Source organism: Symphalangus syndactylus, chromosome 18 (genome assembly GCF_028878055.3).
Source record: "Symphalangus syndactylus isolate Jambi chromosome 18, NHGRI_mSymSyn1-v2.1_pri, whole genome shotgun sequence".
In the NCBI taxonomy this organism is placed as follows: domain Eukaryota; kingdom Metazoa; phylum Chordata; class Mammalia; order Primates; family Hylobatidae; genus Symphalangus; species Symphalangus syndactylus.
The window spans coordinates 30419415-30436678 of record NC_072440.2 but is presented as its reverse complement, the minus strand read 5'-3'; the positions used below and the strand labels follow the sequence as shown (position 1 = coordinate 30436678).

The 17264-nt window shown below is 44.2% G+C and overlaps 1 protein-coding gene across 1 annotated transcript in view; it reads right to left on the bottom strand.

Moving 5' to 3' along the window:
* Positions 1 to 17264, bottom strand: part of CCDC125 (coiled-coil domain containing 125) — a 39184-nt gene that overhangs the window by 19867 nt on the left and 2053 nt on the right. Inside the window, 7 exon segments of the mRNA XM_063623189.1 lie at positions 2976 to 3058; positions 5951 to 6036; positions 7078 to 7155; positions 10244 to 10330; positions 12573 to 12848; positions 12851 to 13034; positions 13113 to 13171. Coding sequence (XP_063479259.1) covers positions 2976 to 3058; positions 5951 to 6036; positions 7078 to 7155; positions 10244 to 10330; positions 12573 to 12848; positions 12851 to 13000 — 760 coding nt within the window. The 5' untranslated portion in view covers positions 13001 to 13034; positions 13113 to 13171.

Below are 17264 nucleotides of genomic sequence, written 5' to 3'. Positions count from 1 at the left end.
TTTTCTTCTTTTTTTCCTTCCTTTTCTTTGTTTAAGAGACAGAGTCTTGCTCTGTCACCCAGGCTGGAGTGCAGTGGTCCAATCATAGCTCACTGCAACTTCAAACTTCTGGGCTCCAGGGATCCTCTCACCTTAACCTCCCAAGCAGCCAGGAAGTTGCAGTGAGGTGAGATTGCGCCATTGCACTCTAGCCTGGGCGACAGAGCAAGACTCCCTCTCAAAAAAAAAAACCAGGTGCATGCTACCATGTCTGGCTAATTTTTGTTTATTTTTTGTAGAGGAAGAGTCTCGTTATGTTGCCCAGATTGGTCTCAGACTCCTGGCCTCAAGCAATCCTCTCCCCTTGGCTTTCCATAGCACTGGCCATTACAGGCATGAGCAACAGCGCTTGGCTTGTGTTTTGTCCTCCTCAAGCCACCTCTTTAATTTCTGCTAAGAAGGAAGAACTAGCCTCTTCTCTAAATTTTTAGGGCTGGGTGCAGTGGCTCACACCTGTAATCCGAGCACTTTTGGAGGCCAAGTTGGGAGGACTGCTTGAGCCCAGGAGTTGAGCCCTCACAAAGTGAGTCACCCCCATCTCTACAAACATTTTTTTTTTAATGTTGCACTTTGGGAGGCCAAGGCGGGCGGATCACCTGAGGTCAGGAGTTCAAGACCAGCCTGGTCAACATGGTGAAACCCCGTCTCTACAGAAAGACAAAAATATTAGCTGGGCATGATGGCAGGTGCCTATAATCCCAGCTATGTGGGAGGCCAAGGCGGGAGAATCCTTGAACCCGGGAGGAGGAGGTTGCAGTGAGGTGAGATTGCACCACCGCACTCCAGCCTGGGCGACAGAGTGAGACTCCGTCTCAAAAAAAAAAAAAAAAAAAAAATCTGGGCATGGGGTGGGTGTCTGTAATCCCAGCTACTCAGGAAATGGAGGCAGGAGAATCACTTGAACCTGGGAGGCAGAGGTCATAGTGAGCCGAGATTGTGCCACTGCACTCCAGCCTGGGCGACAGAGTGAGATTCTGTCTCAAAATAATAATAATAATAATAATAATAATAATATATTTTTTAATTAGCTGGACATGGTGGAACATGCCTGTAGTACCAACAACTTGGGAGGCTGAGGTGGGAGGATCTCTTGAGCCCAAAAAGTCGAGGTTGCAGTGAACTGAGATTGTGTCACTGCACTCCAAACTGGGCAACAGAGCAAGATCGTGTGTGAAAATAAATAAATAAATAAATAAATAAATAAATAAATAAATAAATAAATAAATAAAATATGTAAAAAGTTAACATCAGTTCGGACATGGTGACTCATGCCTGTAATCCCAGCACTTTGGGAGGCCAAGGTGGGTGGATCATTTGAAGTCAGGAGTTTGAGACCAGCCTGGCCAACATGGTGAAACCCTGCCTCTACTGAAAATACAAAAATTAGCCAGGCGTGGTGGCGGGCACCTGTAGTCCCAGCTACTTGGGAGGCTGAGGCAGGAGGATCACTTGAACCGGGAGGTGGAGGTTGCAGTGAGCCAAGATGGCGCCACTGCACTCCAGCCTGGGCAACAGTGAGACTCCATCTCAAAAAAAAAGGCCAGGCGAGGTGGCTCACACCTGTAATCCCAGCACTTTGGGAGGCTGAGGCGGGCGGATCACAAGGTCAGGAGATTGAGACCATCCTGGCCAACATGGTGAAACCCCTGTCTCTACTAAAAATACAAAAATTAGCTGGGTGTGGTGGCATGCACCTGTAGTCCCAGCTACTCAGGAGGCTGAGGCAGAAGAATTGCTTAAACCCAGGAGGCAGAGCTTGCAGTGAGCTAAGATTGCACCACTGCACTCCAGCCTGGCGATACAGTGAGACTCTGTCTCAAAAAAAAAAAAAAAGTTAACATCAAATATCTTAGTATCCTTGCGTCAACTTTCATCGTAAGGTAGACCATTATATAAGAGATATATAACATATAAATTATATACATATATATATCATTTCTACTTAGGTTCTTCAAATATCAGGTGCTCTACAATTTTGCTTTAAGTGAAAACTAAATAAAAAGGAGAAAATAGGGAGAAATTGCTTAATAGATATGAGATTTTACTTTGGAGTACTGGAACTGTCTGGAACTAGACAGAGGTGGTGGTTAGGCAACTTTGTGAATGCCACTGAATTGTTAACTTATTTTTTCGAGACCGAGTTTCGCTCTGTCACCCAAGCTGCAGTGCAGTGGCACAATCATGGCTCACTGCAGCCTCAACCTCCTGGGTTCCAGCAATCCTCCCACTTCAGCCTCCCAAGTAGCTGGGACTACAGGCCAGTGCCACCACATCTGGCTAATTTTGGTTTTTCTGTTGTTGTTGTTGTTTGTTTGTTTCTAAAACAAGGTTTTGCTATGTTGCCCAGGCTGGTCTCAAACTCCTAAGCTCAAGTGATCCTCCTGCCTTGGCCTCCCAAAGTTCTGGGATTACAGGCATGAGTCACTTTGCCTGGCAAGAATTGTTCACTTTTTTTTTTTTTTTTTTTTTTTTGAGATGGAGTCTCACTCTGTTGTCCAGGCTGGAGTGCAGAGGCACAATCTCGGGTCACTGCAACCCTGGCCTCCAGAGTAAAAGTGATTCACCTGCCTCAGCCTCCTGAGTAGTTGGGACGACAGGTGCACACCACCATGCCTCGCTAATTTTTGTATTTTCGGTAGAAATGGAGTTTCATTATGTTGGCCAGGCTGGTCTTGAACTCCTGACCTCAGATGATCTGCCCACCTTGGCCTCCCAAAGTGCTGGGATTACAAGCATGAGCTACTGCGCCCAGCCAGGAATTGTTCACTTTTAAATAGTTTTATGTTATGTGAATTTCACCTTGATAAATTTTCTTAAATTTAAAAAACCTAAATGATACATTTCTTCCCTCTATTATACTTAATGTATATTATTTCAAAATACTAGCATGTTATCTTTACTGATACATGTGCTCTTAATACAAAAATCATCATTACCTGCATTGTCAGACTTCAGCATTTTAATTTCTTCTGTTTTCACTTTCAAATTCTCTTTGAGGACTGCATTTTCACAGTTTAGCCTGGAAAAAAGTAGCCTTCAAATAACTAAAACATTAAAACTTCCTTGCTGAGTGAGAATATTTTTATTGCCATAATTGGAACACAAAAATCTAAATATAGTTTTTCCTACTTCAAAATAGTGTGGAATTTACATGTATCATAAAAATAAAAACGATTTAAAGGAATGTGGTAAGATTTTTTTTTTTTTTTTTGAAATGGAGTCTCACTCTGTCACCCAGGCTGAAGTGCAGTGGCACAATCTCAGCTCACTGCAACCTCAACTTCTTGGGTTCAAGTGATTCTCCTGCCTCAGCCTCCCAAGTAGCTGGGATTACAGGCGTCTGCTACCACACTTGGCTAATTTTTGTATTTTTAGTAGAGATGGGGTTTCACCATGTTGGCCAGGCTGGTCTCGAACTCCTGACCTCAAGTGATCAGCCCGCCTCAGCCTCCCAAAGTGCTGGGATTACAGTTGTGAGCCATCATGCCCAGCCAAGATTTTAAATATACCCCTTTTTTTTTTCTCTTTTTGAGACAGAGTCTTGCTCTGTTACCTAGGCTGGAGTGCAGTCGTGTGATCTCAACTCACTGCAACCTCTGCCTCCCAGGTTCAAGTGATTCTCCTGCCTCAGCCTCCTGAGTAGCTAGGATTACAGGTGCCCGCCACCACGCCCGGCTAATTTTTGTATTTTAGTAGAGAAGTGGTTTCACCATGTTGGCTGGGCTGATCTCAAACTCCTGACTTCAAGTGATCTGCCCACCTCGGCCTCCCAAAGTGCTGGGATTACAGGCGTGAGCCACTGCACCAGGCCTAAACATACTCTTAACCCTTCTTAGTTGAGACATAATCAGAACCAGAAGTATTTCTAAGCCATCCATTTTGCATACTCATTCTCTTTACTTAATAACCATTTGAATATCAACTATATGCTTAGGTCACCTTCAGAAACTTACATACATAGGTCCTCATGTAAACTATGGACTTCGGGTAATAATGATATATCAACATTGGTTATAAAAAATGTACCACTCTGGTGGGGGATGTAGTCAGTGGGGGAGGCTGTGTATATGGGAAATCTCTGTACCTTCTGATCAATTTTGTTGTGAATCTACAACTGCACTAAAAAAAAAAAACCAACAAAGTATTTCACGGAAAAAAAAGATACATAGGGTACACCCATGTTCATAGCAGCATCATGCAAAATAGCCAAAAGGTAGAGTTAACTCAAGTGTCCATCAGGAATGAATGGATAAACAAAATGGCCTACATACGTAACACAGAATATTATTCAGTCTTTGTTTTTTTTTTTTTTTTTTTGGATACAAGGTCTCGCTCTGTCATCAAGGCTAGAGTGCAGTGGCCCAGTCTCAGGTCCCTGTAGCCTCTACCTCCTGGGTTCAAGCGATTCTCCTGCCTCAGTCTCCTGAGTAGCTGGGATACAGGTGTGCGTCACCATGCCCAGTTAATTTTTGTATTTTTGGTAGAGACAGGGTTTCGCCACATTGGCCAGGTTGGTCTAGAACTAACTCCTGGCCTCAAGTGATCCACCTGCCTCAGCCTCCCAAAATGCTGGGATTATGTAGAGAGCCGAAAGCCAGAGGATCATGACCAACTTAGCATTCCACTGAGGCTATATGATCCAACAGCAAACTGTTTATCATGAATGCAGGATGTGGGCAAACTCACATCTGCACCTGCCACCAGAAGGTTTGCTGACGGCAGTCACTCTCTGGCACCGTGCTCCTTGACGTTATCTACTGGAACATCTGGATACTACTGTTCAGAGAATGCCGTTCTGCAAGCCTGCACCGAGTCACGCAGCTGACTGACAACCACCTCCTCCCTATCTCCTTTACTCAGTAAATACGAAGGGTGCTAAAAGCTCAGGGCCCTTGTTCACTAGAGCAAGGAGCCCCCTGACCCCTTCTTCCAAATATACTCTTTTGTCCTTATTTTTATTCCCACGTTCGTCCCCCTTTGTTCAGTCCAACAGGGATTGGGGTGCGATAGGATTGTGTGAGCCACCATACCCAACTGAAATGACTGACTTTATAGTAAGTGTATAACTTAAAGTTATTAAATAAACTCACACAAATAAAAGAGTTGTTCCAAAGATATTTTTTCTCTCTTTGGAGTTGATTGTCAGAACATAAAAATTTACCATCTTAACTATCTTATTTTTCATCTTTTTTTTTTTTTTTTAACAAGATGAGGATCTTGCTATGTCATCTAGGCTGGTTTTGAACTCCTGAACCAAGCAGTCCTCCCACCTCGGGCTCCCAAAGTGCTGAAATTACAGATCTGAGCCATCATGCCCAGCCCCTCAAAAGATTTTGTTTGAAAAAAACAAATAGTTCCAATTCTAAAATAATTCTTACACTGTATTTTAAGATAGAGTTTATACTATTTTGGTTTTAGTTTTTTTGTTTTGTTTTATTTTTGAGACATGGACTCACTCTGTCATCCAGGCTGAAGTGCAGTGGCACAATCATGGCTCACTGTAGCCTCCAACTCCCGGGCCCAAGTGATCTTCACACCTTAGCTTCCCATGTAGCTGGGGCTACAGATGCAAGCCACCACACCCAGCTACTTTTTGTATTTTTGTAGAGATAGGGTTTCAACATGTTGCCCAGGCTGGTCTCAAATTCCTGGACTCAAGTGATCCTCAGATCCAAGTGCCTCAGATTCCCAAAAGTGCTGGGATTAAAGGTGTGAGACACCACACCCAGCCTATGCTATTTTTTTTCTTTAAGGAAAATTAACACTAACAAAAATATGTGACTAGTAAGTGGATAAGCAATAAAAATTTTATAATCTTTTGCACTTGGCTCAAAGAAGAAAGCATAAATTACTTTTGAATTACATACATTTTAAAGGTTGTCAAAGAAAAATAATGGAGTAATATACAAACCTGTCATATTTTTGGATCCAAGATTCCTCTATATTTTTAAATCTATTATGATCAAATTCTATTTCCCACTGCAAGGCATTTATTTCCTATGGAAAGAAAATAGTACCTTCGTGGCAAATTACTACAAATAAATCATTTCAGGACATTGTGAATAGCTGAAATAAATCATATAATCAGTTCTCAGAAATGGTTTAAAGAGAAAAATTAATTATTGCTCTAAAAGTATCTCTGACATTTGCAAACACATATGCCTCTTTAGCACTCAAAACAACTCTGCCAAAACTCACTTAATATAGAAAAAATTTCAAATTGTTTGCCTTCAAAATTTGCTGGACTGCTACACCTAGATTTCTCAGTGCCCACCTCCGCTGCATGTAGAGACCTCAAGCAAAATCCACTCCTGGAAATCTTAGCTCAATTGTCCCATCAAGGGAGAACACACCAAGCACAGGAGACATGACCATCTAGGATGATTCCTAACTACCTTTATAGTGAAGATGAGATGGTCAGAAAGACATACGTCCTGCCAGGCAAGGATAAGGATTTAAAAAAAAATTTTCTTTTGAAGAAAAATGGGCTGGGCACGGTGTCTCACTCCTGTAATCCCAGCACTTTGGGAGGCCAAGGTGGGCAGATTACAAGGTCAGGAGATCGAGACCATTCTGGTTAACACGGTGAAATCCCGTCTCTACTAAAAATACAAAAAATTGGCCGGGCGTGGTGGCAGGCACCTGTAATCCCAGCTACTTGGGAGCCTGAGGCAGGAGAATGGCGTGACCCCGGGAGGCAGAGCTCATAGTGAATGGAGATCGCGCCACTGCACTCCAGCCTGGGCGACACAGCAAGACTCCATCTCAAAAAAAAAAAAAAAACCGAAGAAGAAATGAGAAGTACCAATTTGGCAGGCTTCCTACTACCTTAATATGGGGAAATAAAAATAACCTGAATTCATTGTGCACATGACAATCTGTTTTAGATTGTAAACTCCAAAAGGGAAGACCATCAGAACTGAAGCACACCTAGCAGAGGGTATGCACAAATGACAGATCCATTAGTATGGTGAGTTTAGGGAAATTATATTTAAAGCTTATTGGATTCAGTAAGTCTACACTGAAAGCACCAAATACCTTCTCCAAGGATCTGTTTTGTTCCATAGTTTTTTGAAGCACTGCCTGCGTATGACTTGTGGCTTTGCCAAGTATTGCCTAAGAAAAATAAAACTAGCATCAGTATAAATTAAATCTGTAATCACTCCTATGTACATCATGAAGTTCTCTTCTATTTTAAGGCAATGGAAAATTAAGATGAATTGAGATAAGAATTTCCCAGTGACCACCTTTTATGGAGAGTCTGATAGTTCAAAAGTCAGGAGATCTTGGTTTGGCTCTTTTCCCATGAATGTGGAAATTAATGAATGAATTTTCCACACAAAGAAAGTGTTCAGAACAGTACTATTCATCAGTCAAAAAGTGGAAACCACCTGATATGGTTTGGCTCTGTGTCCCCACCCAAATCTCATTTTGAATTGTACTCCCATAATTACCACATGTTGTGAGAGGACCCAGTGGGAGATAATTTGAATTATGCGGGCGGTTGTCCCCATACTGTTCTCATGGTAGTGAATAAGTCTCACGAGATCTGATGATTTTATCAGGCGTTCCGCTTTGGCATCTCTCTCATTTTCTCTTGCTGCTGCCATGTTATAAGTGCCTTTCGCCTCCCGCCATGATTCTGAGACCTCCCCAGCCATGTGGAACTGTAAGTCCAATTAAACCTCTTTTTCTTCCCAGTCTTGGGTATGTCTTTATCAGGAGCATAAAAATGGACTAATACAGTAATTTGGTACCAGTAGAGTGGGGCATTGCTGAAAAGATACCCAAAAATGTGGAAGCTACTTTGGAACTGGGTAACAGGCAGAGATTGGGACAGTTTGGAGGGCTCAGAAGACAGGAAAATGTGGGAAAGATTGGAACTTTCTAGAGACTTGCTGAGTGTCTTTCACAAAAACACTGATAATGATATGGACAATGAAATCCAGGCTGAGGTGGTCTCAGATGGAGATGAGGAACTTGTTGGGAACTAAAGCAAAAGTGACTCTTGTTATGTTTTAGCCAAGAGATTTGTGGCATTTTGCCCCTGCCCTAGAGATTTGTGGAACTCTGAACTTGAGAGAGATGATTTAGAGTATCTGGTGGAAGAAATTTCTAAGCAGCAAAGCATTCAAGAGATGGCTTGGGTACTGTTAAAGGCATTCCATTTTAAAAGGGAAGCACAGCATAAAAGTTCAGAAAATTTGCAGACTGGCAATGCAATAGAAAAGAAAATCCCATTTTCTAAGGATAAATTCAAGCTAGCTGCAGATATTTGCATAAGTAATGAGGAGCCAAATGTTAATCCCCAAGATAATGAGGAAAATGTCTCCAGGGCATGTCAGAGACCTTTGCAGCAGCCTCTCTCATCACAGATCCAGAAGTCTCGGAGGAAAAAATGGTTTCGTGGGCAGGGCCCAGGGTCCCCGTGCTGTGTGCAGTCTAAGGACTTGGTGCCCTGCATCCCAGCCACTCCAGCAGTGGCTGAAAGGGGCCAAGGTACAACTTGGTCTGTGAATATAGAGGGTGCAAGCCCCAAGCCTTGGCAGCTTCCACGTGATGTTGAGCCTGTGGGTGCACAGAAGTAAAGAATCGGGGTTTGGGAACCTCCACTAGATTTCAGAGGATGTATGGAAATGCCTGGATGTCCAGGCAGAAGTTTCCTGCAGGGATGGGGCTCTCATGGAGAACCTCTGCTAGGGCACTGCAGAAGGGAAATGTGGGGTTGGAGACCCCACACAGAGTCCCTACTACACCACTGCCTAGTGGAGCTATGAGAAGAGGGCCACCATCCTCCAGACCCCAGAATGGTAGATCCACCCATGGCTTACACTGTGCACCCCGGAAAGCCACAGACACTCAATGCCAGCCTGTGAAAGCAGCCAGGAGGGAGGCTGTACTCTGCAAAGCCACAGGGGCGGAGCTGCCCAAGGCCATGGGAACCCACCTCTTGCATCAGTGTGACCTGGATGTGAGCCCTGGAGTCAAAGGAGATCATTTTGGAGCTTTAAAATTTGACTGCCCTGCTGGATTTTGGACTTGTATGAGCCCAGTACCCCCTTTGTTTTGGCCAATTTCTCCCATTTGGAATGGCTATATACCTACATCCTCATTGTATGTAGGAAGTAACTAGCTTGCTTTTGATTTTACCAGCTCATAGGCAGAAGAGACTTGCCTTGTCTCAGATGAGACTTTGGACTGTGGACTTTTGGGTTAATGCTGAAATGATTTAAGACTTTGGGGGACTGTTGGGAAGGCATGATTGGTTTTGAAATATGAGGACATGAGATTTGGAGGGGCCGGAGCAGAATGATATGGTTTGGCTCTGTGTCCTCACCCAAATCTCATCTTGAATTGTACTCCCATAATTCCCATGTGTTGTGGGAGGGACCCAATGGGAGATAATTTGAATCATGGGGGTGGTTTCCCCCATACTGTTCTGGTATGTGAATAAGTTTCATGAGATCTGATGGTTTTATCAGGGGTTTCCACTTTTGAATCTTCCTCATTTTCTCTTGCTGCTGCCATGTAGGAACTGCCTTTCACCTCCCACCATGATTCTGAGGCCTTCACAGCCATGTGGAACTGTAAGTCCAATTAAACCTCTTTTTTTTCCCCCAGTCTTGGGTATGTCTTTATCAGCAGCATGAAAATGGACTAATACACCACCCAAATGTCCATCAACTGGTGAATGCATAAGCAAAACATGGTGCATCTACACAATGGAGTATCACTTGGCAATAAAAAGGAAGAAAGTACTGATACATGCTACGACATGTATGAACCTCTAAAACATGCTAACTAAAAGAATCTCAATGCAAAAGAATCCAGTCACATATCTTATGATTCTATTTATATTAAATAGAAAAGGCAAATCTACAAACAGAAAATAGATTACTGGGGATAGGGGTGGGAATGAAGAATGACTGCTGATGGGCACCAAGTCCCTTTTTTGGTGTTGGAAATGTTCTAAAATTAGATTATAGTGATGGTGGTACAACTCTTATATCTAGTAAAAATGAATTGTAGTGTACATTTACATGTGAACTTCATGATATATAAATTATAAAGCTCTTAAAAATATATATACCTAAAAAAACCCTCAACTATATTAAGTCCTTCTGCTTTGGTTTTAAAAGTTAAAACCATACCAACATTATTATTGGAATGTGTAAGTGGTGAAAGTTTAAAAACAACTTCTTACCATGCTTTGAAGAATTTTCAATGCTTCCTCTTTACCTCTGAGTTGTCTTTGAGATGCCTCAAGTTCAGTTTTTAAAATTTCTACCTCCTGAGGACAGAAAGAAAATTAGTCTTCCTATCTGCAAGATATGCAACCCTAAAATTATCAGTTTGGCTAGTCTACATTTACCCTTGGCTCAAACCACTTACAAATGAGGCTGAAAATTCTTCTAAACTTAGTGAGTGAACCAGACCTACTAAAACTGAAAGCCTCGGCCGGGCAAGGTGGCTCACGCCTGTAATCCCTGCACTTTGGGAGGCCGAGGTGGGTGGATCACCTGAGGTCAGGAATTCATGACCAGCCTGGCTAACATGGTGAAACCATGTCTCTACTATAAACATACAAAAAATTTGGCGGGCGTGGTGGTGCATGCCTGTAATCCCAGCTACTCTGGAGGCTGAGACAGGAGAATCACTTGAACCCGGGAGGCGGAGGTTGCAGTGAGCCGAGGCTGAGGCACTGCACTCCAGTCTGGGTGACAGCGAGACTCTGTCTCAATTAAAAAAGTAAAAAATAGCTGGCCATGGTGGCTCACACCTGTAATCCCAGCTACTCCGGAGGCTGAGGCATGAGAATTGCTTGAACCAGGAAGGTCTTTGAGACAGTCTCACTCTGTCACCCAGGCTGGAGTGCAGTGGTGTGATCTCAGCTCACTGCAACCTCTGCCTCCCAGGCTCAAGCGATTCTCCTGCCTCAGCCTCCTGAGTAGCTGGGATTGCAGGCACGTGCCACTACTGCCTGGCTAATTTTTGTATTTTTAGTAGAGACAGGGTTTCACTATATTGGCCAGGCTGGTCTCGAACTCCTGACCTCAAATGATCCACCTGCCTTGGCCTCCCAAAGTGCTGGGATTACAGGCATGAGCCACTGCCCCCAGCCCCAGTTGGCTTTCATGTTGTTTACATACTGAGGTTGCAGTTCCTTATGTAGGGACTCAAGGTGAGGAGGCAGCTGCAGGCCCCAATCCAATGACTAGTGTCCTTATAAATCGAGGGAAATTTGGACCCAGATTCATAGGGAGAAGGCCATGTGACAGGCAGAGGCTGGATTTCTGCAGCTACCAGCCAAGGAACACCAAGGATTGCAGCAAGCATCAGAAGCTAGGAAGAGCCAAAGGACTCTCCTCTAAAGCCTTCAGAGGGAGCACGGCCTGATGAAACTTTGGTTTCAAACTTCCGCCTCCAGAACTAAAAGCAAACAGATTTCTGTTGTTTTAAACCACCAGTTGTGGTACTTTGTCTCGGCAGCTGAATACAGTAGCTTTCACGGGAAGAGTCCCAAACACACACTAAGGTGGGCTTCCTATTTCCCAAAGGACAGACACCGCTCGCAGAAACTGCTATTTCCACCAAGGCAGTGGGCTACTCAGTCTGCCTGAGACTCTGGGCTTCTGACTTTAATGAGGTTAAATTAAGTCAGATTGTTTGAAGCCACACATACGGGGAAGGCAGGTGGAAGGAAGTGATAACTTACTTTCTCAAGGAGGAGATAGGAGAAGTGGGGTGGAAAGGAGAACTGGTGGGCATGTTTACATAAGTAGTTTCTTTTAAGAGATGAGGTGGATAAGAAACAGAGGAGGCCAGTTGAAAAAGATGAGCTCTCAAGTTCAGCAAGAATATCTGGAAAACCAAAATTTGCCTTCCACACAGATTTGGTACCATTTAAACAAAATATCTATCAATGGACTTTATTCACTTGAGAATTTTTTTTTTTTTGTAATCGAAAGTCTCTTACTGGTCCTGCTTCCATGAGTAGCAGTGACCAGGGGAAAAGGGAGAGGAACCAGCCAGCACAGGGAGGGGTCATCTCCACAACATTCCATTTATACACAGAACTAAACAGACAAGCACAGAGTCACTATTGCAGTTACCAGTCAGCAGCAAGGGAAGGGGGAGGAACGGGTGGGGAGTGGGGGTGTTGTTAAAGAAAATACAGGCCGCCCCATAACTGGGGTGCCTGGGGGGAACTTGGTCTTCTTCAACCCAAGAGGAATCAGAAGATCGAAAGCAGTTTCAGAAGGCCAGAACCATCAGGGATGGAGGGAGGAGGAAAATCCAGGGGGTGGGGGGTCTGTTTGGCAATTGGGGTGAAGGGATTGCCCTTCCTCTGCTGGGATTCCCCCAGCCCCTCCTATCTGGATGGAAGGGGGCAGCCTGCAACCCCCAAGGACAGGTGTGGGGCTGCCAGATGCTCTAGGCAGGGGGCCAGAAGGGGCTCACAAAGGCTTGCCCTCCAGGGAGATGATGGCACTGCCCCCCAGCTTCTCTGCCAGGGTGCAGTGGTCCTTGACCTCCTCATAGTAGTTTGCTTGTAATTCTTGCTTGATTCCTGTCAGCTTCTTGTTGATGGCGTCCTTGGAGCTGGCACTGATAATTTTGCTCTTAAGGGGCGCAGACTCAGGGGCCCAGAAGATAAACACCAGGTCCTCCTTCTTGCTCTCCTTGGTCTCGTAGGTTGCGTCATAGAGGGCACAGAGGCAATCCTTATCTGGTAGCATCTTGACAAAGATGGCATAGGGGTCATCAATGTTCTGGTCCACATCGCCCAACAGGATCTCCTTGCCCTCCCCTTCAAGATGATGTTCTTCTTGTCTTCACTCAGGCAGAAGAGCACCGCCTTCTTGCGCTTCTTCACCTCCTCTGGTGTTGAAGACTTACACACCTTCATGTCGTTGAACACCTTGATGACACCATCAGAGACAGCCACACCAGAGGCCATGTTTCCGGAAGCGAGAAGGAGAGGGCATGGAGAGCTGCAGAAGACAAGAGCACTGCAGCCGCTGCTGGGACCCAGGTAAACCGAGAATTTTTATATTAGCTAGAGTACCTACCTCTAAAGTTTCATGAAGACATTGCCTTAATTCTTCATTTGACAATTCTGAATTCGAATCTACTTGGAGGGGAGGAGAAAAGAATCTATTAGGGGAAAAAATTTGAATATTTTAACTAATTAAACAGGACATTTGTTTACAAATTACCAAATACAGGTATCCCCTAAATTGCAAAGAGAAGAAAATTATAATATACCACCAGGTGCAGTGGCTCACGTCTGTAATCCCAGCACTTTGGGAGGCCAAGGCGGGCGGATCACTTGAGGTCAGGAGTTCAAGGCCAGCCTGGCCAACATGGTGAAACTCTGTCTCTACTAAAAATACAAAAATTAGCTGGGCGTGGTGGTGCCTGCCTGTAGTCCCAGTTACTTGAAAGGCTGAGACAGGAGAATCACTTAAACCCGGGAGGAGGAGGTTGCAGTGAGCGGAGATCGTGCCACTGTATTCCAGCCTGGGCGACAGAGTGACTCTGTTTCAAAAAGAAAAAATTATAACAGACCAAATTATGGTAAAAATAGGAGTGTAAAACATTTCACAAATGAAAAGACATATACTGTACTTTTGAATAAAAAAAATTTTTAAATAGACTCTAAGGATCACTTGAGGCTAGGAGTTAGAAACAAGCCTAGGCAACACAGACCTCCGTCTCTACAAAATATGAAATAAAAAATTAGCTAGACGTGGTGATGTGCCAGCAGTCCCAGCTACGTGGGAGACTGAGGTGGGAGGATCACTTGAGTCCAGGAGTTTGGGGCTGCAGTGAGCTATGACTGTACCACTATACTCCAGCTTGAGCAACAGAGCAAGACCATCTAAAAAAAAACAAAAAAGGACTCTAAAATAAAACTGATGTTAATGAGTTGGTTAATTGCTACATTCAAACAAAAATATAGAAAAACATGAATATTGGTGAGTAAAATAAATAGATTTTGGTGTTTTGGCTTAAGCTTGAATGATGTAGTGGTATAAATACATAAGAAATAACTTTGGGCACAGTGGCTCACGCCTGTAATCCCAGCACTTTGGGAGGCCGAGGCGGGCGGATCACTTGAGATAAGGAGTTCAAGGCCAGCCTGGCCAACATGGGGAAACCCCGTCTCTACTAAAAATACAAAAATTAGCTGGGCATAGTGGTGCCTGCCTGTAGTACCAGCTCCTCGAGAGGCTGAGGCAGGAGAATTGCTTGAACCTGGGAGGCGGAGGTTGCAGTGAGCCGAGATTGCACCATTAGACTCCAGCCTGGGGGATAGAGCGAGACTCTGTCTCAAAAAAACAAAAAAAAAAAGGCCAGGCGCAGTGGCTCACGCTTGTAATCCCAGCACTTTGGGAGGCCGAGGCGGGCGGATCATGAGTTCAGGAGATCGAGACCACAGTGAAACCCCGTCTCTACTAAAAATACAAAAAAATTAGCCGGGCGTGGTGGCGGGCGCCTGTAGTCCCAGCTACTCGGAGAGGCTGAGGCAGGAGAATGGCGTGAACCCAGGAGGCGGAGCTTGCAGTGAGCCGAGACTGCGCCACTGCACTGCAGCCTGGGTGACAGAGCAAGACTCCGTCTCAAAAAAAAAAAAAAAAAATTAAACAAACAAAAAAATAAAATAAAATAAAATAAATTGGCCAGGTGCGGTGGCTCACGCCTGTAATCCCAGCACTTTGGGAGGCCGAGGCGGGTGGATCACGAGGTCAGGAGATCGAGACCATCCTGGCTAACACAGTGAAGCCCCGTCTCTACTAAAAATACAAAAAATTAGCCGGGCGAGGTGGTGGGAGCCTGTAGTCCCAGCTACTTGGGAGGCTGAGGCAGAAGAATGGCGTGAACCCCGGGGGGTGGAGCCTGCAGTGAGCCGAGATCGCGCCATTGCACTCCAGCCTGGGCGACAGCGAGACTCTGTCTCAAAATAAATAAATAAATAAATAAATAAATAAATAAATAAATAAATAAAATAAAAAACCTGAAGGCTGAGCGCGGTGGCTTACACCTGTAATCCCAACACTTTGGGAGGCTGAAGCAGGCAGATCACCTGAGGTCAGGAGTTCAAGACCAGCCTGTCTACATGGTGAAAACCTGTCTCTACTAAAAATCCAGCCTAGGCAACAGAGCAAAATTCTGTCTCAAAAAAAAAAAAAAAAGGCCGGGTGCGGTGGCTCACACCTGTAATCCTAGCACTTTGGGAGGCTGAGGAGGGTGGATCATCTGAGGTCAGGAGTTCTAGACCAGCCTGGCCTACATGGTGAAACCCCATCTCTACTATCAAATACAAAAATTAGCCGGGCATGGTGCTGAAATTTCATTAACATGACAGTATCTAAGGCAAAACCTAAATCATGTTTGTACTGTGATGGATGATACAGGTTTCCAAGGAGGGACAGAGTGACTCTGGGTTGGTGGTGACAAGTTCTATTCTATTAATACTTGTGGTAGGCAGAATATGATGTCTACATGCCAATTCCCAGAAGCTGTGAACACATGGCAAAAGGAACTTTGCAGATGTGATGAGATTAAGGATTTTGAGATGGGAGAGTACTTTGGATTATCCAAGTGAGTCCAGTGTACCTCATAAGAGTCCTTATAAATGAAAGAGGGAGACGAGAAGGTCAATGTCAGAGTGATACGATGTGAGAAAGACTCAGCCATTGTTGGCTTTGGAGATGGGGAGGGGCCACGAGCCAAGGAATGCAGTAGCCTCTGGAGCTAGAAAAGGTAAGGGAGTAGAGTCTTCCCACTGAACCTCCAGAAGGAATGCATCCTGCCAACACCCTGGCTTTAGCCCACTGAAATTTATTTGGGACTTTTTTTTCCACAGATAGAGGGTCTTGCTTTATTGCTCAGGCTGCAGTGTTCCTGCATCAGCTTCTCAAGTAGCTGGGACTACAGGTGCACACTACTACACCTGGTTAATTTTTAAACATTTTTTTGTGGAGTTGTGGTCTTTCTATGTTGACCAGGCTGGTGTCGAACTCCTGGCCTCAGGTGATTCTCCCACCTTGGCCTCCCAAAAATGCTGGGATTATAGACATCAGCTACCACACGTAGCCTATTTGGGACTTCTGACCTACAGAACTGTAAAATAATAAATTTGTGTTGTTTTAAGCCATTAAATGTGTGGTATTTTGGAAATTATCTATTAGTGATAGGGCCAACTTTAATAAAAAGAAAAGTTCATAACCCAACAAAATGGGAACTCATACTATCACTATTTAAATCTTATTTATACCCCAGTGTTTCTTAATGCTGTTTGTTTGTTTGAGACAGAGTCTTGCTCTGTTGCCCAGGCTAGAGGGCAGTGGTGTGATCTTGGCTCACTGCAACCTCTGCCTCCCGGGTTCAAGTGATTCTCCTGCCTCAGCCTCCCGAGTAGCTGGGATTACAGGCACCTGCCACCATGCCCAGCTAATTTTTTTGTATTTCTAGTAGAGACGGGGTTTCACCATCTTGGCCAGGCTGGTCTCAAACTCCTGACCTTGTGATCCACCCACCCCAGCCTCCCAAAGTGCTAGGATTACAGGCGTTAGCCACTGCACCTGGCCTATTCATGTTTTTATAAAGGCATCTTAGCATCATGCTCAGTTTTCAACATTTTGCTTGCAAAACAGTATCCATTCTCTATACACAATAAGGAATTGGAAGAAAAATATAAAAATAATCCCATTCTAATTTCAGAGGGATTTTGAAGGATGGGGACGAACCCTGAGCTATCATGTATTTTTGTAAATCTCAAACCATGTTTCTTAAATCACTCTCATGTTGTTCTAATTTGTGTTTGTTCAACTTTGAGGGGAAGTTTCAGAAGAGGAAGTTTTACAACATAGATTACAAAATATTTAGCCAGATAAGAGCTGGTGCCATGGTACAGGCATGGGCTTATCCACAAATTCCCGATCATTTTGGAGTTGTAACATTTTATCACAATATGATGCTAAATTTTATTATTTCCATAAGGTAAGGTATAATTTCTTTTTGGTTATGATAAATTAAGACGAACTGTTTTGACAATTTTTGAGAGTTTCATGGCATCCTAAAATAACCAGAAGCATCTTTTTTCTTCCTGGAACACTCCTTTCCTAAAGATCCACTGCCTTACTCCCCCCTTCATTCTGGTGCTCAGGCCAAGGTGGGAGGACTGCTTGAGGTCAGGTGTTTGAGACCAGCCTGGG